General features: G+C 30.2%; 1 protein-coding gene across 1 annotated transcript; it reads right to left on the reverse strand.

Moving 5' to 3' along the window:
- Positions 1–4,615: 4,615 nt before the first annotated feature.
- Positions 4,616–6,661, reverse strand: LOC111290165 (transcription factor MYB7-like). The gene is made up of 3 exons (XM_022881524.2): positions 6,172–6,661; positions 5,910–6,039; positions 4,616–5,776 (listed from the first exon to the last, which is right to left on the reverse strand). Exons 1-3 carry the CDS (start codon positions 6,302–6,304, stop codon positions 4,933–4,935), a joined length of 1,107 nt encoding a protein of 368 aa, XP_022737259.1. The 5' UTR covers positions 6,305–6,661; the 3' UTR covers positions 4,616–4,932.
- Between the last annotated feature and the right edge of the window lie 8,206 nt (positions 6,662–14,867).

The following is a 14,867-nucleotide window of genomic DNA, read 5'->3' on the forward strand; positions in this document are numbered from 1 at the left end:
ACAAAAAGAATAAAGGAAATGATACTTTGAAACCTGATAGCACCATTCCATTTTGTGGAATTATGGATTTAGGTTCATTTTATTTACCATTCTAAGGATTGCGATTTGTGAGATATGTTACTTCCTTAACAACCTACTACAGACATCGGGAGTCCCTTTTTCTATATTCATTTTGTTTAACAATAAGAGAGTGGTAATTATTATGTATATATCTACCCAAATTCTCATCCTCCAACAACTTTACTTCTGCCAAAATTGCCGAGTAGTTCTTTCCATTTATCTCATCAAACCAATAGAGATCCTTGGCTTCAGTCTCTGAGAAAAAAATGCAAGAACTTGGAAGATGTAAAATACCTTGTAAAAGACTAACTAGACATCTCTTTTTTTTTTTTTTTTAAACATAAATAAGCTGCTGTGAATTTGGCAGATGTATCTTCTATATATTATGGGCGGATGCTACAGGGCCTGAATGTAGTTTTGTACCACTAAAAACGATTTCAGAATTAATATTTGATTATTTATACAGCTTGAGCTTGTTTCAAGCTCTAGAATTCAGATTTGAGATTCTTCTTTTACAGAAAGTTATGCTAGCCTACTAGCTATCACCTGCTGTTAATGCTAGAGAAAGAGACAATTTTCATTTCGGAATTTTCAGTTACAAGCAAGCTGGGAACGGAAAGATTGTTATCTAAAAAATATATATAGTAATATGAAAATTTGAGTTCCAACCAACTAATTTGTCAAACTAACATACGTGGTTGGAAAGCGATTTGGAATCCATCTTAATACTAAACAGACAATCATGAAACATACTCTCAGAAGTCTTTTGGTAACTTCAATCACCAAAGGGGCAGCCGATGGAGACATCAATTAATGAAAGCACCTTTTTCATGCTCGTCATTAAAAGCACCTTTTTCATTCTTGGTAACTTATCTTTGATGAGACGCTAGCTAGCTATATATATCATTCAAAGCTTTAAAACTAAGAAAGCAATACTTAAATGTTCATTTCTTTTATGTAATCCCTCCTTCCCTTTTCATGTTTTATATATGTTAATTTATGCATGAGTATGGTTACTGTTACTTAATCCATTGAGGAATCTTATTTACTATTACCAGTAGTACTCATTATAAGTTGCAGGCTCTATCTGATGAAAGTCAATAGCTGATTTAAATGCCCTTCTCAAGATTGTGATATCTACAATGTTAACAACAATTTCTAGCTTGTAATTTTTACCTTTCAATTTCCACCTCGCCTAACATTTTTGCTAGCAAATCACAAATCATCTACAGGAAAGGTTATGTACCTAGCTTGCTAGCTAATTATATAGTTATGTTTCTTATAAGATAAGTGATTAGCTTATTCAATATAAAATTAAAAAAATTTATACATTTTTTTAACAATTGATTTTAATAGATCAAATGAAAGAGACAAATAAAAATAAAAAATAATTTAATCTTATTCTTTTGATCTGTTGAAATCAATTATTAGAAAAATATGTAAATTTCATTTTAGTTTTATACTGCACAAATTGATCATTTCTTGTCTTGCAGTGTGTATATATATATATATATATATGTATGTATGTATTTATTATTTATTTTTAATTCTTTAAATTTATTGAAATCAATTGTTACAAAAATATATAAATTTTTTTTAATTTTATACTGTATAAATTGATCTCTTATCTTAATTTTATTTAAAAAAATTGACATCACTGGTTTAATTTATGTGGACCCTTCTAGTTGTAGGAAAAGCTCCAAGAATTTACTAGTTACTCCTAACAGTTGTTCAAAGAATGTGTTAATGTGATTGAAATGCTTGAACTTCACGGTTTTAGTGCATTTGTGAGTGGATGTATCTCTATATATCATGGCTTTTACAATTAGGTTTGGTGAACACTTCACATCTTGTATATATATTTCTATTATTGATATATATATATATATATATATTTTATATGATCAGTTTGACCAACAATTTCTCTCGTCGGTGCAGTTATACTTACATATGCAACTGGGTACATATTTGAAACTTATGATTAGGTCAAGCATTGCAATGACATTTGTCGGACAGGGTTACTTTGAGCAGTGAGCATATATATATATAGTACCTCAAACTCTCTTTTTCCTTTCTAAATCTTTTCCCCCCTCCTATATGGTAAAAAAACCACAAAAATGAACTTTTTCCTTTCTTTGTTTGCAGTGATCATTTCCCCTTTTTTGAATTCAAAAGGCTAATCTCTTTGGATCTCGGCATACATGGATTCTGAAATATTTTGTCAATTAATACCTTTTACTTTTGCAATATCAAGTTGTAAATGCTTCTTCCGTCCTATTATATTTATTTATTTTTATTATTTTTATTAAACGAATCCTAGTTTAACTATTATTTTTAATAAATTCATTAAACTAAAAAATCTCTTAAATTAAGATTTATAAAATTTAAGTTTCAAATTTTTTAAAACATATTTTATAAAATTTTAATTCAATATAATATTTTTAAAAATAATAACTAAAATTGAGTTGGTTTGAAAAAAAAAAATCAAATATATAAACACAAAATGGGACAAAAGGGAGTATGACATTTGTATGATATTGAATATAGATGCTTACTCCAAGTCACTTTCAGCTGATGCATATGCAATTATGCATATGAAAGAAAGACAATTGATAGAAGCTAGCAAAAGTTCAAAATTAATTAGAGAAACTTGTATGCTAATTTCTATATTCGAAGAATGTAGCTTGTAGAACAACCTTTTTGGTCAGGCAGGCAAGCTTGTGATTCAGATTTGAGACAGTAACATTAATTATTAATCAGAAAAACAAAAGGTTGTTTAACCGGGATGGGATATATTTGTTTAGGACCTATTTGAATCCATGTAATTTCCACTAAAAGGTTTTATTAGTATGAATATATAATATATAAAAATATATATAGAATAATATTCCACTTATTTAACTTTAAGAGTTTAAAAAATTATGTAATTTGTAAGTTGATCTTTCCTCATATGTATATATATTATATGTTCACTAGATGTTTGGTAAAGATCATGATCAGATTCTTGAGACGGCCGGCCAGCATTAATTATTAATTAATGGAGTTAGCCTTCGTTCTAATGGTTGCAATTGCATTAGGATACACCCCTGGAATGTTATGAATTTTGTTTATAATTATCGGTCGTTGCAATCTTTCACATCCAAATTTGAGCTGCACAAACTTCCTGGTCGATTCTTTCGGTGGGTCATCTCAAACAACAGTATTTGATGAAGTAAAGGGATGTCGGTGGAAAAAATGTAAAAGATATACCATACTACAGATAAGGTCATTCAACAAAGCATTTCTGTAGTCTCATGGCCATGCAAGAAAAACAATTATGTGGGCAGCTTCAAAAATATATTATTATATATTTACATATTTGAAATGAACCCATAATGAATTTGTCATGGTTTAGAATTTTTTTTTAATTTCTTTTTGTGGTTTGGGGACCATCGACAGAGTTTTCTGTTTCTCATTGCATTAAAATTGAAAGATTGCTTTCAAATTATAGAATGGTGAACTTATTTAATGGGTGCGATTGTCGGCCCTGATCAATGTAAATTTCCGATCAAGCTTGGCGGAATAAAAGATAGATTGACTGTATATTTTCAGTATCTTAGGCGTAAATCAAGTCAGATCCTTGATTTGCAACGTCCCACTAGTTGTTATGTCAAATTAGGTACCAACAACATCTGATGTAAAACCGTTAATTTGGTTCATTAGTCTTGAAAAAACAAAAGAAAAGCAATAGAATTCTGTTTCTTTTCTCCCTTCAAGCCTCTTCAGTTTCAACCTCAAGGAAGGTCGAAGGGCAAAAAAGCGTATTGCTGAAGGAAGGAGGAGATTTAGTTTTATTCATCCATCGGTACTACATAATATATATCTCTCTTCGAATCTATTTTTATAAGATCAATGCTGTAATTACTGCAACATTTAGCTTTAGATGGAGTTAACAGCAATCCTTGTATAGCAGCATGAACAAATATTCCGAAAGCTTTGGAACCATAGATGATAGAAAAATTTTGGACCATCTATTATATATTCCAAAAGGTGTCCTGCATAACCATGGCGGCTGGGGCTCTTAATTCTCTCTCTCTCTCTCTCTCTAATAATAGAGAGGCCAGCGAGCCAATTCCTGCTTTTGGAGGGAATCACAGTCGCAGTGCATGGGGGCCTATCTGGAGAGCCTGCAGCTGGATCAAATTCATATACGCTAGCTAGGAAATCAGCATCTCAGATACGAATGTATAGGCCAAGATAATCTAATTATATAAATTATTTTCTGCCAAAGCATCCAAATGTCGCAATCTAAACATACCCCACCTATCTAATTATATACACATTCTATATCTCATGCTATTTTAAAAATAATGATAAAACGAAACATAATTTGTTCTGATGTTAAATTTAGATCAGAAAAGACTACTGGATGTATTTGGTATATATGGATTGTGGGTTCGGATCAAATTTGTCTGCTCTTAGAGAGGGTTTAGCTTAAGCAAGAAAAAGACAGGCATGAAAATAGCGCCATAACTGCATATAATAATGATAATTAGTTAGACACCATGTAAAGCTTAGGACCAGAAATTAAAATTTGTTCGCTCTTGTTAAGAACATTATTGCAACTGTTCTCAAAACAAATACAGGAGGAAAAAGGGGAAAAAAAAAAACAAAGAATAATGCACAATAGAAGAAGAATACAGATAAAAAATTCTCCCGATCGAGAGAGAAGAGCTAAATCATTTACCCGGTTATTAAAAAAATACCCAAAGGAAAATAAAAAAAAAAGGGTAAAGACTCATCTCCAAACCATTTCAGTTCAAGTCGTCCTGTACTATCAACATCTGTGTGTATTGGTTTAAAGAGGTGAAAAAAATGAATTTACAGTTCTGTTCATATCTGCTGGAAGACATCAAAATTTTCTGCTGTTAGATCTTCTGACAGCGACGTTAACGGATAGGTACTGAAATCTACCGAATTGTGGTTGTGAAGATGCCCTTCTTGCCATGAACTTGGTTTCAATTCCTCGGACTTGATACCGTTGACCTGAAACTGAAACATGGAGTCCAACTTGTATTCAGTATCCCACGAGAAAACTCCATTTTCCACCATATTGTTCATCTGGAACCCTGTGTAACTGCTGATATTTGAGCTGTTGCTAGAACTTTCCTTTGCCTCATTCAGGAGGAAAGAAGTACTTATTCTCGAAGCTGAATTATCAGAAAAGTAGTCTGTTCCGGACTTGTTTCCGTGATCAAAATTAGTTAAACTTGGCATTGAAGTAAAGGTGAAACTGGAATTTGTCTCAAAATGCTTCTGATCAAAAGGCCTAACACTTGGGTGAAATTGTGGCATAAGATTGGAATTATAACCACTTGGACCAGTCCCCGCCTGCAAATCAATATAAGACAAAGGATCATAGACTTGCTTGTTAATAAACTGCTCTCTTGAAGCTTCTGTCAATCCATTGCCATAGTAACTTGAATCACTGACAAGAAATGTTGGCTCATGAGCTGCGAAGGATGATACAGTACTAGAGAGTCCTTTAGACTGTGGTATCTGTAATGCTACCGTATCTGTACACTTGTTTTCTTCTTTCACTTCAACATTGCTTAGCGGCTTGTGGGTGGTCGGGTCAATCCCTTGCTTCATTAGTTTCTTCTTCAAACAGGAGTTCCAGAAATTCTTGATCTCATTATCTGTTCTTCCTGGTAACTGTGCTGCAATTTGAGCCCACCTGCAATCCGGACCATACACAAAATCATTCGAATAAAAAGCAATCAGAGCCCATTTCCACCCGTTAGTTTGTTTATCAGATAAAAACTTAATTCCTGTTCTGGCCAATAAATATTAGTAGTAGTAGTAGTTACCTGTTGCCTAGAACTTCATGAAGACTGATTATGAGATCTTCCTCTTGTTGTGAAAACATTCCTCTTTTAAGGTCAGGTCTCAAGTAGTTTATCCATCTCAATCTACAACTCTTTCCACACCTCTGCAAACCTGCATAACAAAAACCAAAAACCTTTGAATTTTTGTTTTCTTTTTTTAAATCCCCTGGAATATTGAAAATTCAAGAAATGAAGTAGAGATATAAAATGTGCATGCGTGAGTGATAATGAAACTAAAACGCACCAGCGAGCTTAGGCACTGAACTCCAGCAACCAACCCCGAATCTTGTTATGTAATTAAACAATTTCTCATCTTCTTCAGGGGACCATAAACCTTTCCTTAACTTTTGCTTGAGACAACAAGAATGGCGTCTCATTTCAGACAAACACACAGTGGAAGCCAGAGGACTTACGACACGGTAGCCCACAGGAAAAAGGTTAAAGTAAGCCGCTAGCTAGCGTGATCCTCAGCAGAATGATTCGGGCATGATAAGGTGTGAGGGAGAAAGAGTCTCTTCAATTCCCTATGTAATTGTATGATTGGAAAAAATGAAGAATAAAATTTGATCATTTAAAGGGATGAGGACTAAATAATACTTAGAATTCAAGTTATGGAGAGAGAAAGAAAGAAAGAGAGCTTGAGGAAGGTGAAGCAATCAAGTGGATTTTACGCAAATCTGATGCTGCTTTTGCATTGGACTGGATTGGTTTTTAAGAAACTACATATATTTGGCGTAGAAATTGAAAAAAAAAAAAGGGATTATAAAGTGAATTAAATGACAACAAATCTATAAACGTGCACTAGCTATGGACGAGAAAGAATACATATACAGTTAAACGTTTTTGATGTTCCACATCATATATATATAATACTAATACTAATACAATGTATGTATTGCAAACTTAATTAATTATAAGTATATAGTATGACTGCATATGTTTTAAATATACTCATGTTAGATATTTACCAACATCTCATTCTCACCCTTAGCAATTTATAATTTATTTAATTAATCTAGAGAAGTACATTAATATATGTACCAACCAACCATATAATTACTGCAATGCGTTTAAGTGTCATATTTATGGATCGTATGTTACTAGAAACGTTTTCTAATTGGTTACAAGTTTGATATATAAGTGTCATATTTATATATGTTTAATATTTCAAACTTTATATATATTGGAAATGAAGTTATAACTCAAGATAAATAAATTATAGAGTTAATGAATTAAGTACCATGCCAATTTTAGCTTTCCGTTGTGTTACTATAAAAGCACTACATGAAAAAATAATCATATATAATTAGTTAAAGCAAATTATTAAATTTGTTAATTAATTATATATTTTCTTTTTAATTTATTATCATACAAGTCTGTCTGTCTAGATCCTTTGAAAAAATCTCTTTAAAATAATTTGTTGTTTCTGTACCCCAGCCCAGTGCAATGCATTTGGGATCATGTTGAATGTTGTACACACTCTATATTTTTCAATGAATTTTGTGAGAAAAAAATTAAACAGGAAAAGTCAGCCGACATCAATGACCAATGCATAAAAAACCATGAGGTCCATGCAAATATACAAATATGGGCCCTCCAAATAAGGTTTACCCTAAGATTATTTAAGCGAAATTAATTAACTCTAAAAATAAAAATATATCTGCTAGTAACTTTTACTAGATATAAATTAAATTAACTATTTGAAAGGAAATTTTAGTTGTTTTTACCTTTTTGGACAGCCTATATTTCGTACGCACCACGATTCACGACTAAGGAAGAAAGCCTTTTGGCTCAATTGACTAAAAATGTTTAAAATTAATTAATTTAACAATTAAAAGTTTAATTAATCTTTTAAACTCACATGTGTGCTAACTGAAAAGAAAAGCTTATGTTTTAATTAGTTTATTTACTGCAAATTGGTACCGTTGGCCTATAATAATAATAATAATTATTATTATTATTATCATTATTATTTTTTTATTATATTCTTGAAAATTATTCACCACCTCATAACTGTTCTTGTTAAGATATAGAGCCCAGCACCATTCACTTCATAGTTATTAAACCCTACAACCATAATATTTTCTCATGGAAACACTAGCAATCTGATCAAATACAATAAGGCTCAATTTATTTATTTTAATAAATTAAAGATATAATGAAAAGAAAAAAAAATTGTACATCGATCTGACCTGAATACTAAAATTTTCCTTGTACTAAAAAAAAAAAAAAACTAAAATTTTCCTAGTAAGGATATATAATATTGGGAATTCCAGAACCGATAAGGAAAGGCAAGGTATTGCCAAATTTTTGTTATATTTATTTGCTTTATAAACCTAAAATTATCTTTTTAATTTATTTAATTTAATATTATGATAATTATTTCAATTTTATTACTATAAAATAATAGAATTATTTTATTATATACTAATTTGAGTGAGAATCACCTGTGTATAGCAGGCACCAAGAAAACTAGCATATTAATGAGTCCTTGATGTTAGAAGAAAGTTGAAACGAGAAAAACGCCTTAAAATTATTAGGTTAAAACTCGTCCGTCCAAATTAAAGTTATCTATATATAGTGTCATAATGATTTTATGTTCGGGAGAACTCAATCACTAAACTTGATAAAAATTTTCAGAATTGTTATCAATATCTTTATAAGGTGTGATTAGTCATCCAAAATATCATCTTTTAGTAAAAATTTTAAAATTAATTAAAATTAATTAAAAAAATTTAGGTCTACGAAATTAAAATTAGGTTCGGGAATACGATTACAAGTGAGGAAGGTATTAGTACTCATATATTGCCCATTTGAAGAATGGTACCATTTAAACATACGTAATCCTATACTTTTGATAATGTAGTCTTTTTTTTTTATTTAAGTTTAATTTTTTAAAATTTATTTTAAAACATTTTTCTCTGTTACAAAATTAACATTATTATTATTATTTCGTATTCTATAAATTCTCCAATGCTTTGGTGGAATTATAAAAAATTGTTATTCAGAAAATATTTCAAGAAAATTGACCATTCACAAAATTTTCGAAACTTCGTTATAAGATTTTAATTATTTATTTAAAAAAAAAATTTAGGAACATCCCCACTCTTTGGTGAGTTTCCAAAATTTATTAAACAAATTTTAAAATTATTTCGACTCTTTGGTAAAATCTTAAAAAATTTTAAACAAGTTTTAAGATTATCTCAATTTTGGCAAGATCCTAAATAAAATCATTTTTTTTTATAGTGAAAGGAATTAATTAATTAATCTTTATTATGATTATTTGTAAAAAATTTATTATTTATTCTTTAATTATATTTTTTTTATAAAAAAAATTTAGATTATCCCCACTCACCGGTGAAATCTAAATATTAATTTCTTGTTTAAAGAAAATCGAACTCTTTCAATTTTCTATATATATATATATATATTTTAAAAAATTCAAGATATCAATTATTATTAATTTTTTTTATTTTTTTATTTTTTTACATTGTTTAAATTAATCTTTATTTTAGTGAAAATAATTTTGGATTATCACAACTCTATGATAAAATTTGAAAAAATTATTTTTACTTGCAATAATTAAAGAAAACTAAACTCTTTTAGCTTTCTCTAAAAATTACATTTAAAAGATTTATTTAAACAATTTATTTTTTTATTTATCAATTTTTATTTATTTTTTAGTAAAAATTAATTTTTTAAATTAACCCAACACTTTGATGAAATTTAAATAATATTTTTGCTTGTAATAAAATTTATTTCCTTTAAGTAGTTATGATTATTAAATTTTTTTATTTATATTTTTTAGGTCTTTTATTTTATTTTAGTTTTATTTTTTATTCTATTTATTTATTTATTTTTAAAAAATTATTACCAATAATAATATAAAATAACAATAATAATAATAATAATAATAATAATAATAACATCATAAAAAAATAACATAAAAAATCAAAATCAAAATCAAAACAAAAAATAAAAAGAAAAAAAAGAAAAAATATGCGAAACGGGTTGGGTTGGCGCGCAGATCCTGCGCGGGTTGGGTTCGGTCCATACGCCTAAAATGATGTCGTTTTAGGGTGCCTATAAAAGGCCTATTTCAGCTTTTTTCTTTCTCCTCTCTCTGTTTACCCTAGATCCTCTCTCTTTAAAATCCTAACATCTATCGCCGGTCGTCGTAAAACCCAATTTTTGGTCGATCGCCGCTGTGCATTGGTGGTCAAAAACTTCAACCGTCGTCGAAAAATTCAAAAAATTTCAGATTTCAATGATGAACCCAGATTTCAATGGCTGAAAAATTCAAACGGTCCCTGAAAAATTTCAAACGGTTGTCGAAAAATTTAAATTTTCCCATATTCTGGCGACCCAAAAAAAATCCAAAAAAATTTTAAAAAATTTCCCAGTTATCCTTTTCGCTTTCTAAACACCTTTTCAAGCTTAGATTTTTCAAAAAAAAATCTACAACTTCCTAGATCGAGAATTTCATTCTCGAAAATTTTTTTTATGTGTTTGCTGTTGATTTTTTTTTTTGATAGTGGGTGTTCCATCTTATTGTTCTTATTATTCTCCATTTCTACAGAACTTAGCTCTATTTATAGAGCTTTTGGGATTTCAAATCTCAAATCTCTTTGGATATTTTTTATGGAAAATTTGGAGGTCTATCCAGTGACTTTTGTTCACTGAATTTTATGCTGCCAAGTTAGGCAGTGTCAGGGAGAAATTTGGATCACTCTGGCAGCTTGATTTCGGTTGCCAGAGTTGAAATCAAAGATTTTTTTTTTACTTTTTTTTTCCTTTTTTTTAAAGATTAATAATAATAATAATATAAACAAAATTATATTTAAATAATAATAAAAAAGAAAAACAAAATTGGTGCCTACAGCTGCCCCTCTTTGCTTGTTTCTGAGAATAAAAAATAAAGCAAAGATAAAAAGACATTAATTTTATTCAGGTAAACACATATGAAAAATGAAATATTGAATATAAAATTTTTGTTTTTGATAGAAAATTTGAAAGGCTCCTTTAAACAGAGGCTATAAAACTTTAAATTCAAAAAACTTATCTCACCAGAGGCAACGAACTTTTAAATTCAAAAGCCCCTTTAACCAAAGGCAACGAACTTTAAATTCAAAAGGCTCATCTCACCAAAGGCAACAAACTTTAAATCTAAAAAGTTCCTTTAACTAAAGGCAACAAACTGTAAATTTAAAAAGCTCATCTCACTAGAGGCAACAAACTTTAAATTCAAAAGGCTCCCCTCACCAGAGGCAACAAACTTTAAATGTTAAAAAGCTGCTCTCACCAGAAGTAACAAACTTTAAATCTAAAAACCTAATTTAACCAAAGGCAACAAACTTTAAATTCAAAAAGCTCTTTTAACCAAAGGCAACATACTTTAAATTTCAAAAGCTCCTTTAACGAAAGGCAACAAACTTTAAATTAAAAAAGGCTCATCTGACCAGAGGCAACAAACTTTAAATGGCTCATTTAACTAAAGGCAACAAACTTTAAATTAAAAATTTGAGAGGACTTATAGATTATGCCATTTGGTCTTACAAATCATGCCTAATTTGATAGAATCCTCTGATCAGAGGCTCTTAAAATTAAAAAGCTCATCTGATAAGAGGCAACGGACTTTAAATTCAAAAATCTGAGAGGCAATGATATTTGAAAGATTTTTCTAAACAGAGGGTCACATCTTTCTTGCTTTTGACTTTTCTTTTATTCGTTTTGGATTGTCCTAGACCCTTACATCTGTTGTGTCATATGTGTGCGTGAATAACATTTTCATATTTTTGCAATGCCATGCAATTAATGATGATCATGATGCGAATGCACTTATTATGAAAATGAAAAGACCATTTTTTTCTCTCTTTTTTTGTCATTTTCTTTTAATCCTCGAAATTTTTCAAGGTTTGTTTCCTTTTTTTTTTCTTGAATTCGATGCATTCCAGTAATTGATTAAGTTCTGATGAAAAAGATTTCTCTTCATATCCTATATTCCATGTCGACCACTTTATGACTTATAGGCCATTTTTCCCATTAACCTTTGTTCCTTACTATTTTGCTTATCATTTTAAATCTTCTTCAAAATAATGTGTGTATTTTATGGTCATTGTTATTCTTTCATCATATTTTGAATTTCAAACAATTATAACACATTGTATATTTCTCTTTTTAATGAGAGGGATAAAAGGAAAGATAAACAAAGTGGTATTTTATTTTGGTAAAAGGGTGAAGTGTTTCATGCATTATCAAAAATGATATAACAAGGATAATAAGTAATCATATAACAAATATTCAGATCATCATGAACTAATTCATCATGGATTCTTTTCTAAAGATTCTTGATTGGTGCCTTTGACTTTTCGAAAATGCAGTAAATCAAACTAGTCCAAAACCATTGAGATCTTCTGGCACATATTGAGAATGGAGCAACTCCATTCATTATCCCTTTTTTTTTTTTTTTATATAAGCTACTCTTTCAAGTTTTCAACTCAGATATCTTTTCAATTCATTTTACTTTTTTTTTTATTTTTTTAAGCATAATACTTTTTTACTGCATCGACATTGACTGGATTTGGCAGATAATCTCCATCCATTCTTGCCAAGATTAGTGTCCCATCAAAAAAAGCTTTTTTCACCACATATGGGCCTTTCCAACTGTTGGTTATGAAGAATATTCTTCAATACTAATTTTTTCTCTTGAAATTATCGTGGGTGAACTTTCTTGTCATGAGCTTGCATCATTCTTCTTTGATATAGTTTGCCATGGCAAAGTGTAGCTAATCTCTTTTCTTCAATGAGATTCAATTGTTCATATTGAATGTGAACCCACTCAGCTTCTTCTAACTCAACTTTCATGAAAACGTGTAAGGAAGGAATTTCAACTTCAATGGGTAACACTACCTCCATCCCATATACCAATGAAAATGGTGTAGCTCCTGTAGATGTGCAAATTGAAGTTCGATAAGTATGTAATGCAAATGGTAGCTTTTCATGCCAATCTTTATACACATCTATCATCTTTTCAATAATTCTCTTTATGTTTTTATTGGTCACTTCAACTACCCTATTCATCTTTGGATGATAAGGTGCTGATTTATGGTGTTTGATTTTAAACTGAGCATAGACCTCAGTTATCATTTTATTATTCAAATTAAGAGCATTATCCAAAATGATCCTTTCTGAAAGGCCATATCGACATATGATCTCTTTCTTGATGAACTTGTAAACCACTATTCTTGTCACATTGGCATATGAAGCTGCTTATATCCACTTTGTGAAGTAATCAATTATCACTAAAATGAATCGATGTCCATTTGAGGCTTTTGGTGTAATGGGCCATATCAAATCCATTCTTCATATAGAGAAAGGCCAAGGTATTGACATAACATGCAAGGATGTTGGAGGAACTTGAATTTTGTCTGCATAAATTTGACATTTGTGGTATTTTCTAGCATAGTCAATGTAATTTTTTTCCATTGTCAATCAATAGTATCTTGCTCTCATTATTTGTTTAGTCATCATGCGACTATTTATATGAGTTTCACAAACACCTCTATGAATTTCTTCTAGTAACTTTTTGGCTTCAGCAGTATTCACACATCTCAATAGTGTTTGGTCTCAAATTCTTTTATATTAAATTTTTCCATCTAGAAAGAAACTCATTGCCAACCTTCTCAATGTTCTCTTATCATTCTCTGATATGTGCTCTGGGTACTGTTGGTATGTAACATATTGTAATATGTCAAAATACCATGGTTTTTCATCAACTCCTTCCTCAACATTTGAATAATGAGCTCGTTTCTCTCACAAGCTCAATTTGATGGGTTGAATTTCAGCATTTTCATTTAATTTGAACATTGCTGCCAATGTAGCCAAAGCATCAGCCATCTAATTCTCTTCTTAAGGTAAATGATGAAACCAAATATTCTCAAATTCTTTGATCAATTTTGATATATACTTTAGGTATAAAATCAATTTTGAGTCTCTGGTTTCTCATTCTTCTAGCAATTGGTATATGGCTAAGGTAGAGTCTCCATAAACATTTAAAGCATGGGCATTCCTTTCAATAGCAGCTTGAAGACCCATAACACATGTTTTATATTTTGCCACATTAATATTGCAATTAAAATTTAGTTTTCGCAGTGATTGGGTAGTATCCCTTTTTGGAGATATCAAAATTACTCCACTATCATGCCCCAAAGCATTTGATGCACCATTAAAATACATCTTCCATATATCTTCATTATGCTCTTCTTTATCTATGTGCAGTACAGACATTAAGTCTTTATATGAAAAATCAAATGTCATAGGCACATAATTTTCATGAGCGCGTTCTGTAAGAAATTCAGCAATAGTACTTTCTTTGATTACCTTTTGGGACACATATACAATGTTTATTTAGAAAGTAACACTTGCCATCTTGCTATTCTTTTCGATAATAAAGGTTTTTCAAAGATGTACTTTATTGGGTCTAATTTCATAATGAGCCAAGTAGTATGGTACAACATGTATTGTCTGAGCTGACGAGCTGTCCAAGCTAATGCACAACACATCTTTTCCAACGGTGAATACTTTAACTAGTAATCAGTAAACTTTTTTCTCAGGTAATACATGGCCTGTTCTTTCCTTTCTTTTTCATCATGTTGCCTCAAAACACATCCCATTGATTTTTCATGCACCGTTAAATATAGGATAAGAGGTCTTCCAAGGACAGACGACATTAATACTAGTGGGTTTGATAAGTATTCTTTAATTTTTTCAAACACCATTTGACAATCTTCATCCCATTCTCCTAATCTATGTTTTCGAAGAATCTTAAATATGAGATTGCATTTGGCTGTAAGTTAAAAAATGAAACGAGCAATATAATTCATCTCCCTAAAAATCTCTTTACTTCTTTTTATGTGCGTGGGGGTGGTAGCTCTTGGATGG

The sequence above is a fragment of the Durio zibethinus genome, chromosome 17 (assembly GCF_047325235.1).
Source record: "Durio zibethinus cultivar Kanyao isolate XHJ-2024 chromosome 17, ASM4732523v1, whole genome shotgun sequence".
Classification (NCBI taxonomy): domain Eukaryota; kingdom Viridiplantae; phylum Streptophyta; class Magnoliopsida; order Malvales; family Malvaceae; genus Durio; species Durio zibethinus.